This window comes from Schistocerca piceifrons, chromosome 5 (assembly GCF_021461385.2).
Source record: "Schistocerca piceifrons isolate TAMUIC-IGC-003096 chromosome 5, iqSchPice1.1, whole genome shotgun sequence".
NCBI classification, from domain to species: domain Eukaryota; kingdom Metazoa; phylum Arthropoda; class Insecta; order Orthoptera; family Acrididae; genus Schistocerca; species Schistocerca piceifrons.
The window spans coordinates 57,602,429-57,615,215 of NC_060142.1; the positions used below are offsets into that span (position 1 = coordinate 57,602,429).

A 12,787-nucleotide genomic window follows, 5' to 3' on the forward strand; every position below is an offset into this window, starting at 1 on the left:
TTCCCTGCAGCACAAGTAGTAAGAGATTAAAATGACAATTAGGCCTATAAATCCCACCAACATAGTCACTATAATAAAAAATAAATAAATAAATAAAAGGCTTCTGGTTCCTTCTCCAATACAGTACAGAATTTATGACAGCTATAATTTTTAAAAGATTTAAATGTGAAAACACACATAAATAACACAAATTTAATACAATTAGGGAAAAAAAAAAAAAAAAGAAAAAAAAAAGAAAAAAAAAAAAAAAAAACCTTATTACAGCTTAGGCAAGAATTTTTTTACTGCTGCAAACTCTAAGCAGGAAGTAAAGTCTTATAGGCCTATCGTCCTTTAGAAAATGCTTGCAAAGATGGTATCTTTGTTTGAAGAAGCAACAATTTTTATTTCCGTACCCTAAAAAAAATTATTTGCTGCTATGTGTATAGCCCTACCTCAAAATACGAATTATGTGCTGTAACATGTCTTTTAGACACACAATGTATTTAGTGCTCCACATAGAGATCATGAAACCATTCATTGTTTAATTATGGCTAGGAAATTAAACACACACTGCTGCACCACAGATCCATTTAATGATTCTAAAAAGCTTTCATATAGCAGAATACCTCTTGTGTGTAATCCAACGGCTAACCACATTAAATGTACCTTGGCGACATTTGACTTATATCTACTGATAATTACCTAGATTTCTTACTTACATTACTGATACAGTCTGTTGAGAAAATAGTTTCATAAACAAAGGTATCTCAAAAATTAATTAAATTATTGGGCTTTTTTGGAGAAAGTATGATACTCTTAATCACGAGTATTAATTAAATTTGTCACATTAATCATATGTATGACACAAAGTATCGGCCTAACAGCAGCATCTGACTTCAGAAACGAAACACTGCTGATTAACAGATTAGAAGATCAGCAGTTTTGCACTTTTCCTTCGATAACTTGGACATACGTTGTATGTTCTTCATAACTGCACACCAAATATACTTAACTGACTAATGAACACTTACAAAAACTTACCTCCCACAACAACCAACTTATATTCCGTCATTTTCATTAATAACTCAGCGCAGTGAGTGCGGCCCAACAACACCCTTCATACACGGTTTTCTTCAAGACGGTGATATCGCCTTCATGGGTGCAAATAATCTATCTAGCACGGTAACCGGACATTTACAAGCCTCGCCAGGCTTTCGTAGCTATATACAGCGTTTTCTTACTCTTTGAAACTTGACTTGTGTACGAATTCGATCCGTTAAATCCAGCGGCGATGCAAGCGCTACTGATAGAGTCCGCCTGAATCATAAAGAAGCGGTATTTTTAAATAACTCCACTTATGTCATGTTCCATTAAACACTAACAGACGTACTGACAAGAGGCTAATTTACATATTCTTTCAACTGTCTTTCGCAAATCGAACCGAACATTTTATTCACTTAACAGGCAATTCCGACTAAACTCACGAGCCAAGAGCGCACTTATACAAATAAACGAGCGCTTGTTATTCATTCTGGTATTTCGCAACAGTAACAATAAATTATTGTTGCCGACCACTGCTACAGAAAAAGTTCTTCCGCCTATTATTGGTAACGTCTGCTGACAACCTGTCAATTATACGAATGCTCGATATCGTGTTCTTTCAATGGCCGACAAATACGATATGCGGCGCGCTATATTATAATTATGGCGTCCTCGGAACTTTCGTATTGCATTGTGTAATATTTACATCGGAGTATGTGAAGAAAAAAGAACATAACAATAATATTTTAGTGCAGTTTAAGTGAAATCAAATCACTATAAACTTAAGTGACGTTTGCAGCTCATTCAGAGAAATCTTTTACTCTATTAAGGTTTGTCAGTGGTGTACCAGTCACAAATAGGTCTGATATATAAAAGAAATTGACTGTAGTGTAGTAGCCAAATGGTCGTAACAGCTACTCAAGGGGAAAATAATACTATTTCAGTAACAGTCAGATCACTCCTAATGTAACGCAAACCCTTCCCATTATTTCGTAGCTATCGCAAATTCGATGCGCAAGTCTGAGGTGACCCAAAGTAATGAATCGGGTAAAGGACGGTCTAAATAAATTAACAATTAATTAAAAACATAGAGAATTTATGCTTTAATTTTGTTCGACAGTTACTGAAATCACTTTACTAATTGTATTACTATTCATTTAAATGACATAAATTCTGTAAAATTATTTAAGTTGTTGTTTATGTACCATTGCGAAGTTTTAAATTTTGTTTTTCGTTGCAGATTTATAGTATGTTAGCAAATCACCTCAGTGCAATGTAGCATGTAAGTCCAAATTAACCCAAATAAGCGCAGCGTATAATACGAACAAAACTGTGAGGACACAGTAACTAAATATTTAAATATCAAGAAACATGGTTATTAACGAACTGGATCACAAAAAGATAGAAGTAAAAACACTAATTAAGGGACATACGGAAGAACTATAGTAAATACAAAATAAGAAAAGTGTCGTAAAACATGCAGGAATTGTAGCAGGAATGTTCAGTTGACATCTGCAAAAGATAACCCAGATCAAGGCAATTGGTATGTTGCGCACAGAAAATTAAAAGTTATTGTAAGTATCAACAAGTAGCGTTCCGTACTCCAAACATTTTGTGTTTGTCATTAATTCATTTATTGAGTTCTGTAGATCTTACAATGATGGAGAACCTTCAAGGACATAGACTGAATCAAGCTGTGCAGATGTCACAAACTCATTTTGAATACTTTATTAAAAAGTGCTATTGTTAAACAGCCATATGCAACCCATTTAACCACACATCATATTCCGCGAATTCCAGCCATATACAACCCATTTAATCACATTTCGTAAATTCCATTATGAAATAGATCCTTTGAAATTCCAATCATTGGCTACTAAATTTCGTGAATATTTCCAAACACTAGCAGAAAACATGGGAACAAAAAACTACACCAAAAGGATCAGATAAACTTAATTAGACAGGCAGTCCATACTCCACTTCCAGACATTGGCTGTGTTAACTAATCTGTTAGAGAAATCATCACTGAAAAGTAGCAGCTGTTTTGGCGATAATGGTGCCTCAACGGAAGTACTGAAATCTTGTGGTGACGTGGTAACACTACCCTTGTGTTAGTTTTATAACCATTTGACAAATCAAGGGGTATTTCCTGCAAGACTAAATCGTGCACTAGTTAACACCAATATGCAGAAGCAGAGAGGAGCAACAGACTTCTGTTTATAGACCAAACTCCCTTCTTCCCGTGTTTTTAAGAAATGTTGACAAATAGCTCCCACAACAGAATACTGAACCCTGTTTCTGAGAATAGCCATTTAACTACAGTTCATTTTGCTTTTATAAAGACTTCTCTACCAAGAATGCACTATACAACCTAACAAACGCAGTTCTAGTAGAACTTAACATTAAAACTTTCTCTGTTGGCATTTTCTACAATCTTGGCAAGGCTCTTCGATTGTGTGGAGTATAAAAGTCTGCTTGGGAAACTGAAATGGTATGGCATTAGAGGTCCAACCCTTACTTGGTTGGAGTCATGTATTAACAATAAAAAAAGGTCACATTAGCAAATCATGTAACAAGATTAAAATTAAATTCTGAGTGAGGAAACCTTAAATGTGGCATGGTCCAATGTTCAGTGCTTGTCTTCGATCCTCTTCTTAGTCTATGTAAATGGTTTACCTTGGACATTGGAGGCCTCTTCAAAAACTGTGTTTGCTGACAACACAAATACATCATTAAAGGGTCCTAAACACAAACATATTAGTCGCAGATAAGCACAACAAAAAGACTGTCAGCAGGTAAGCTTTGAGCCAAAAAGCTCTTCATCAGAAATAGAAAAAAAAAGACACATATAGGCCTACATGACCACAGTTTCTGGCTGCTAAGGCCGAAAGATTACTTGTTGATAGGCCTAGTCTTTTTTTTTTTTTTGTGCCTATCTGCAACTCAGCATCACCGCTAGGCCTATATGGTACGTAGATGCTCATACGAAGCTATTTAAAAAAATAAAAATAAAATAAAATAAATCTGCCTGCTGTGCTCTGAGAAATCTCTCTCACAGTGTTGAACTCAGACAAAATTGCTATCACAATTTCACTCAGTTCTGTCTTGCGGTATATTATTTGGGGGCATTGCAGCCAAGGTGAAAAAAATATTTATTCTGCAGAAATGTGCAATAAAAACACTGTATAAGGTTGATAACTGAATGTCTCACAGAAGCCTCTTCAGGGACCTGGGAATTCTCACACTTACATGCCAATACATATATTCTCTAGTGCTGTTTATGGTTAATAATAGGAATGAACCCAGGATAAATTTAGGAACTGACAACCACAATATTAGGAATAGAAAAGATTTTCTTGTAGACAATGCCTCCCTCTCTAGTTTTCCGAATAGTATTTTATGTTCTGGAATAAAAGTTTGTAATGTATTGCTATTGAACATAAGCCAGAAAATTGAAAATCCCTAATTATTTACATACACAGTAGAAGAATATGCTATTAAGGTTACAGTGCGTTTAAGGTGTCATCAGTTCTTTCACTGTGTGCTGCTGTTGACAGATAGTTTTCATTGATTGTAGCCAATTGCTTGTTTTGGTAGAAGATACGAATTTGTTGGTTTTGTTTTTGGCATGGATAGTATGAAATTGACCATTATTGATCTGGCTATTGCGGATTATAAAGTTGGTGTCTGGTTTTCATATGAATTTCTCGCATGTTTCTCAGAATATGATAGGTTTTCTAGCCATATTGTTTCGTATTCCAATGTTCTAATTTGGTTGTGAATTAGCGAAGCCAATGAATGGTATTGGGGGAAAACTGGCTGTGGTAGCAGACTAATCAGCAGCGTAGCCCAGTGTCTAGTTTAGGGTGAAATGCCAACAAATGTGACAGTAAGAAAACTAGTTGTGATGATGGACTGATCTGTAGCATAGCCCAAGATATGGGTCAGTTTGAATTTTACAATTTGGCAGTTTGGTTATGAATTGGTGGAGCCAATAAATGTGACTAGAGGAAATCTGATCTGTAGTGTAGCCTGATAATTGTTTCAAAAAACTTTGTTGGGTGTTTTTGAATTCCCTTGTTAATCAGATTGTGGTAATGGAGGAACCTAAGAGTAGATTTTGAATTTTATAGAATATTGTGTTTTACATGACAACATTTTGTACTACATATGTCATTATGCCATCACATTGTTTCATACATTCCACATTAGGACTATGTTTACCGAATGCTATTTTCTCATTTATTCTGCTATCTTGCCTAATCATCTAACTGATGATTTGTCATGTTCACTCCCCATCATTCACCGAACAAATAGTTACTGACATCAAACAACACAAAAGCCACCAACATGGTAATTGCACTTCTACATCTACAGCTATATTCTGCAAATCACCGTGAGGTGCATGGCAGGAGGTGCATCCCATTGCACCAGTTATTAGAGTATCTTCCCGTTCCATTCATGTATGGAACACGGGAAGAATGACTGTTTGAATGCCTCTTTGCATGCAGTAATTTTTCTGATCTTATCCTCACAATCCCTATGTGAGCGATACATAGGGGGTTGTAGTATATTCCTAGAGTTATCATTTAAAGCATGTTCTTGAAACTTTGTTAATAGACTTTCTCGGGATAGTTTATGTTTATCTTCAAGTCTTCCAGTTCAGTTCCTTCAGTATCTTTGTGATACTGTCCCATGGGTCAAACAAACCTGTGACCATTCATGCTGCCCTTCTCTGTATACATTCAATATCCCCTGTTAGTCCTATTTGGTATGAGTCCCATACCCTTGAACAATATTCTGGAACCGGTCAAGCAAGTGATTTGCAAGCAATCTCCTTTGTAGACTGATTGCACTTCCCCATTATTCTACCAATAAATTGAAGTCTACCACCTGCTTTACCCACAACTGAGCCTAGTTGATCATTCCATTTCATATCCCTACAATGTGTTACACCCAGGCACTTGTATGAGTTCATTGATTCCAGCTGTGGCTCATTAACATTATAGTCATAGGATTCTAAGTTTTTTCATTTTGTTAAGTGAACAGTTTTACATTTCTGAACATTTAAAGCAAGTTGCCATACTTTGCACCACTTTGAAATCCTATCAAGATCTGTCTGAATACTTATACAGTGCTTCATCATAGATAACTGCATCATCTCCAAGAAGTCTGAGATTGCTATTAATGTTGGCTGCAAGGTCATTAATATACAACATGAACAGCAAGGATCCCAACACACTTCTGTGGAGCACACCTGGAGTTACTTCTACATCTGATGATGACTCTCCATCCAAGATAACATGCTGCGTCCTCCCTACCAAAACGTCCTCAGCTCAGTCACAAATTTCACTCAACACCCCATAAGACAGTACTTTTGATAATAAACTTAGATGTGGTACCTAATCAAATACTCTTCGGAAATGAAGATGTACTGTATCTGCCTCGCTGCCTTGATCCACAGCATTCAGTATGTCATGTGAGAAAAGTGCAAGTTGGGTTTCACATGATCATTGATTTTGAAATCTATGCTGGTTGGTATTGAGGAGGTCATTCTGTACAAAATACATCATTATGTTTGAGGTCAGAATTTGTTCTAAGATTCTACAACAAACCAGTGTCAAGAATATTGAATGGTGGGTCACCTCTACTACCCTACTTGTAGATAGGTGTGGCCCTTGCTTTTTTCCAAGAACTGGGCACAGTTTTTTGTTTGAGGGATCTATGTCAGATTATAGTTAGAAGAGAAGCAGACTCAGCCACAAATTCAGCGTAGAATCTGGTAGGGATTCCATTGGGCCCTAGAGTTTTGCTAGTTTTAATGATTTCAGCTGTTTCTCAACACCACTGACACTAATTTACTTATTTCATTCATCTTTTCAGTGGTACAAGGATTAAATCGAGCCAGTTCTCCTGGTTTTTCCTTTGTAAAGTAACATTTGAAAATGGAGTTAAGCATTTCAGCTTTTGCTTTGGTGCTCTCAATTTCAGTTTCTGTCTGACCAGAATTTACCTGTTATTAGCCACTCCTACAATTTACCTGAATACTTGGACTCAAGAATGTAATTACCATGTAATTCTGATAACCTGTATTGCGTAGGTATTGACTGCCAGTAAATACACTGCTGGTAGTAGTCTGTGTAAAGTTAAACAAATACTTTTTGAACTATAAGATAAAAGCAGCATCTGAATTGTGTAGGATAAGGACCATCCCCCACCCCCTACACACACACACACACACACACACACACACACACACACACACACACACACACACACACACACACACACAGAGAGAGAGAGAGAGAGAGAGAGAGAGAGAGAGAGAGAGAGAGAGAGAGAGAGATCCCGGGAGCAGAAAGACTTACATTAGGGGGAGAAAAGGACAGGTATACACTCGCGCGCACACACATATCCATCCACACACATACAGACACAAGCAGTCATATTTTTGGCCTTTAACTATGTCTGCTTGTGTCTGTATATGTGTGGATGGATATGTGTGTGTGTGTGTGTGTGTGTGTGTGTGTGCGAGTGTATACCTGTCCTTTTTTCCCCCTAAGGTAAGTCTTTCCGCTCCCGGGATTGGAATGACTCCTTACCCTCTCCCTTAAAACCCACATCCTTTCGTCTTTCCCTCTCCTTCCCTCTTTCCTGACGAAGCAACCGTTGGTTGCGAAAGCTTGAAATTTTGTGTGTGTGTTTGTGTGTTTCTTTATTGTGTCTATCTACCAGCGCTTTCCCATTTGGTTAGTCATGGAATCTTTGTTTTTAATATATTTTTCCCATGTGGAATGTTTCTTTCTATTTTATATACGATGGTTATCCACAAAGTACATTACGTTTTGGAATTAAAAATAAATAAAGTATTGGAATTTTTTTAAGAATTATATACAGATGAAAGCCACACTTAAATACTACGTTTCTACATAGTTGCCATTTAAATTAAGGCACTTATCGTAGCGATGGACGAGCTTTGAAATTCCTTTGTCGTAAAATTCGGCCGCCTGGGCCTTCAACCATTTGGTTACCTCTTCTTTTGGGACAGAAAAGGTGTGATTTTTGTGGATTTCCTGGAAAGAGGCACTACAATAAACTCTCAAAGGTATTGCCAAACTCTGCACAACCTCAGAAGAGCAATACAAAACAAGCGCAGGGGAAAGTTGGGCTCAAAGATCTTGCTGATTCACGACAACGCCCGGGCCCACATGGCAAATGCCACTCGTGAAGTTCTCGAATCTTTTAAGTGGGAGTTGTTTCCTCATCCGCCGTACAGTCCCAACCTGGCACCGAGCAACTTCCACTTATTCCCAGCAATGAAGAAGTGGTTGGCTATGCAGCATTTTGATGATGACACACAGCTTCAAGAAGAGGTAACCACGTGGTTGAAGGCGCAGGCGGACGAATTTTACGACGAAGGAATTTCCAAGCTCGTCCATCGCTACGATAAGTGCCTTAATTTAAATGGCAACTATGTAGAAAAGTAGTATTTAAGTGTGGCTTTCATCTGTATATAATAAAAAAAAATTCCAATACTTTATTTATTTTTAATTCCAAAACGTAATGTACTTTGTAGATAGCCCTCATATAAAAAACACACAAACACACACACAAATTTCAAGCTTTCGCAACCCAAGGCTGCTTCATCAGGAAAGGGGGAAGGAGAGGGAAAGATGAAAGGATGTGGGTTTTAAGGGAGAGGGTAAGGAGTCATTCCAATCCCAGGAGCGGAAAAACTTACCTGTCCTTTTTTCCCCCTAAAGTAAGTCTTTCCGCTCCCGGGATTGGAATGACTCCTTACCCTCTCCCTTAAAACCCACATCCTTTCATCTTTCCCTCTCACATACACACAAAATTCAAGCTTTCGCAACAAACGGTTGCTTCATCAGGAAAGAGGGAAGGAGAGGGAAATACGAAAGGATGTGGGTTTTAAGGGAGAGGGTAAGGAGGCATTCCAATCCCGGGAGCGGAAAGACTTACCTTAGGGGGAAAAAAGGACGGGTATACACTCGCGCGCACACACACACACACACACACACACACACACACACACACACACACACACACACACACACACACACACACACACACACACACATCCATCCACACATATACAGACACAAGCAGACATATTCAAAGGTAAAGAGTTTGGGCAGAGATGTCAGTCAAGGCGGAAGTGCAGAGGCAAAGATGATGTTGAATGACAGGTGAGGTATGAGTGGCGGCAACTTGAAATTAGCGGAGATTGAGGCCTGGTGGATAACGGGAAGAGAGGATATATTGAAGGGCAAGTTCCCATCTCTGGAGTTCGGCTAGGTTGGTGTTAGTGGGAAGTATCCAGATAACCCGGACGGTGTAACACTGTGCCAAGATGTGCTGGCCGTGCACCAAGGCATGTTTAGCCACAGGGTGATCCTCATTACCAGTAAACACTGTCTGCCTGTGTCCATTCATGTGAATGGACAGTTTGTTGCTGGTCATTCCCACATAGAATGCGTCACAGTGTAGGCAGGTCAGTTGGTAAATCACGTGGGTGCTTTCACACGTGGCTCCGCCTTTGATCGTGTACACCTTCCGGGTTACAGGACTGGAGTAGGTGGTGGTGGGAGGGTGCATGGGACAGGTTTTACACCGGGGAGCGGTTACAAGGCCTACCGTTGCCCAATGAGTGCTTTGTTTGGTTACATAAAACTTGGATTTGCGTGGTTTACAGAGGTACATGATGTGTGAATGAATGAATCAAGTCACACATGAACAGGCAAAAGCAGCTACTGCAGGCAGGTTTTGTGAATTATAGCTATTGGGGTGGTTAAAAAAGTAAGATAAAAGTTCTCTGTGAGAAAAGGTTTATTCAAGAAACCCGAGAGATGCATTTTCCACATCATCACCGTGGTTATCTAAGCAATTGTTCCATAACTAAACCAGTCTGTTGAAGTCATTATAAAAAGAAATCAGTGTACAGGTCTAAGAGCCACTGAATAGCAGCCTGCTGAACATTGTCATTGGTTTTGAAGTGGTGACCAGTCAGGTTCTCCTTTTAACTGGTTGTAGAGCTGAAATGAAAATGAAATGCCGTGTGGCGAGGGCCTCCCGTCGGGTAGACCGTTCGCCTGGTGCAAGTCGTTCGATTTGACCCCACTTCGGCGACTTGTGCGTCGATGGGGATGAAATGATGATGATTAGGACAACACAACACCCAGTCCCTGAGCAGAGAAAATCTCCGACCCAGCCGGGAATCGAACCTGGGCCTTTTGGATTGACAGTCTGTCACGCTGACCACTCAGCTACAGGGGACGGACAGAGCTGAAATGAAGGATATACCAATACAGTCCATCAGAAACACAAGACCAACTCATGCATGACTGAGGTCATATGGAGGCAGCTGTTATCATGAAACAGCAATATCCCCTTTGAAAGCAGTCAGAATTGTTTCCTCCAAATCACCTCATCTACAACCATTGCAGAATTCTCTTCTACTATGTGTCCTTGGTAAACATCTTCCCATTATTCATACTGAAAATTCCCTCTGAATTACATAACTGAATCAGTATTTATGAGTATCTTAAACTGTATATTTCCCTTCTTAGGTCAGCCTAAATGACGGATGACTCCATTGCTGGCATTTGATGATTATGATCAGATAGACCATTTATCAGGGGGTAAACATCTATTTCATTAAAGAGAGTTCGACTTAGCAATAAAATACAGATTTTGTTTCTCTATATCCCTCTATTCTTGTTGGGAATGTTAGTATGAGCATCAAACGAAAACTGGCTATCAAGACCTCTTTGAGTTTCAGGATGAGGTCAGTGCAGAAATCTCCACTTACAGATATTTCTTACTGATTTCTACCAAGTGTTATTAGTATTTTCTGTAATTAAAACTTACATTGTGCATTGTCAGAACCCCTATCTAGTAGCATTCTAGTCCATTATCGGAGTTCAGTACTCAAAGAGCTGTTCTGTACTATACTCATTTATGTCAATGGCCTGGAACTTTTTAACACACTCTCCCCCTCCCCCCTCTCCCTCTCCCCCCCCCCCCCCCCCCCCGCCCCCACCTCTCTCTCTCTCTCTCTCTCTCTCTCTCTCTCTCTCTCTCTCTCTCTCTCTCTCTCGAGCAATTCCCATTCCCACTTTCCATTCGTTACTTAAAGCAGTAATACAAAATTGTGTCCATCTAGGTGCTTCTGTTAATTTGTAGAATTGTAATGTGTAGAAATGTCTTTAGATGATTCAGTTTGTCACAGTAATTCTTATTTAGAAAGCTACTTATATTATCATGGACAAGTACAAATGTATTATGATTGTAACTGTTTCTACTGTCCAACCTATTGTTTTTTGTTTCTCCACTGTTTGTTTCAACTGTGGCTTTAATTACTCAGCAGCCCTGTCTATATTTAAAAAAATGTGCTAAAAAGGGCCTATAAAATGTTGTAAATCACAAAAGTTGGATGACAGTCCTCTAGTTATACTGAATGTTTCAAGAAATTAGTTGTGCTAGTAAACTCTTGCCAGGAACATTTGTAGACCATGCTATGTGTGGTGCAACCGTATGAGAGCCAATGCATCAATCACATCTGTGTGTGATCACCCCACTCAGTTGAGTGATTCTTGAAACTCTGTACATACATGTACACCAGAAGCTTGTCATGCCACACAAAGAGTTACACAATCATCAGGCTAGTGTGAAGAGTGTTCCTAGCAATGTGCCTGGTATCACTCTCAAGTGAATAGTTAAGGTTACAATAAAAACCTTTCCTGCCACCTCCAATAACTGCTGAATGATCTTTATCATGCCGAGTTTTCCGCTTTGCACAAAAGTACTAGTTACTTGATATTTCCTACCCAGCGAGTTCTGTACTGACTCAGGTGCACCCCTCCCATGACAGTAAAAAATTCTCGTTTGCGTCATCAAAGTTATCTATCAAAAAGCCATCTAACCATAAACCAAAAGGAAAAGGACACAAAAAATTATGCAACCTATGCATCCATGCCAGCCAAAATCGACACTTGAAGATAAAAGTAATATGCTTCCAGCACTCAAGAAGACAGCAAATGTAACTATCACAACAAATGCTGTCAAAAGAAAAGTGTCCAGAATGAGATTTTCACTCTGCAGTGGTGTGTGCACTGATATGAAACTTCCTGGCAGGTTAAAACTGTGTGCCCGACCGAGACTCGAACTCGGGACCTTTGCCTTTCGCGGGCAAGTGCTCTACCATCTGAGCTTCCGAAGCACGACTCACGCCTGGTCCTCACAGCTTTACTTCTGCCAGTATCTCGTCTCCTACCTTCCAAACTTTACAGAAGCTCTCCTGTGAACCTTGCAGAACTAGCACTCCTGAAAGAAAGGATACTGCGGAGACATGGCTTAGCCACAGCCTGGGGGATGTTTCCAGAATGAGATTTTCACTCTGAAGCAGAGTGTGTGCTGATATGAAACTTCCTGCTAATGCCTTAAAATCAACTCTGAACCACCTGAAGCATTTCAACGTAATTGTAGTTGATATTCCACACAGGCACAACTTATTACAATCCTCGTGTTTAAACAAGGCAGTAATTGCAACAAATAGATGTTATGCAGATATCTGCAGCAATTTTACAAATACTCATAGGATCGAAACTCACAAATTTGGCAGAGGACTTCGCACCACTCATGGACTTCCCCTTAACTGGCATGGAAAAAATCATTTAGTGACTATAATTTGTGGCATAGTTCCTAAGGCAAGGAACAATGTGAACACAAAAGAATCAGATTTGAT

General features: G+C 39.1%; 1 protein-coding gene and 1 long non-coding RNA gene across 3 annotated transcripts in view; one reads left to right on the forward strand and one right to left on the reverse strand.

Moving 5' to 3' along the window:
• Positions 1 to 1,660, reverse strand: part of LOC124798578 (GTPase HRas) — a 72,263-nt gene extending 70,603 nt beyond the window's left edge. Inside the window, exon 1 of the mRNA XM_047262040.1 lies at positions 1,024 to 1,660. Coding sequence (XP_047117996.1) covers positions 1,024 to 1,060 — 37 coding nt within the window. The 5' untranslated portion in view covers positions 1,061 to 1,660. The remainder of the gene's footprint in view (positions 1 to 1,023) is intronic.
• The window catches only part of LOC124798580, a 35,011-nt gene continuing 23,855 nt past the window's right edge, over positions 1,632 to 12,787 (forward strand). Inside the window, exons 1-2 of one of the 2 annotated variants that reach the window (XR_007016958.1) lie at positions 1,632 to 1,853; positions 2,264 to 2,597. This is a non-coding gene — a long non-coding RNA (uncharacterized LOC124798580). Of the gene's footprint in view, positions 2,598 to 12,787 lie in introns of both variants that reach the window. The other variant, XR_007016957.1, reaches the window with a different exon arrangement.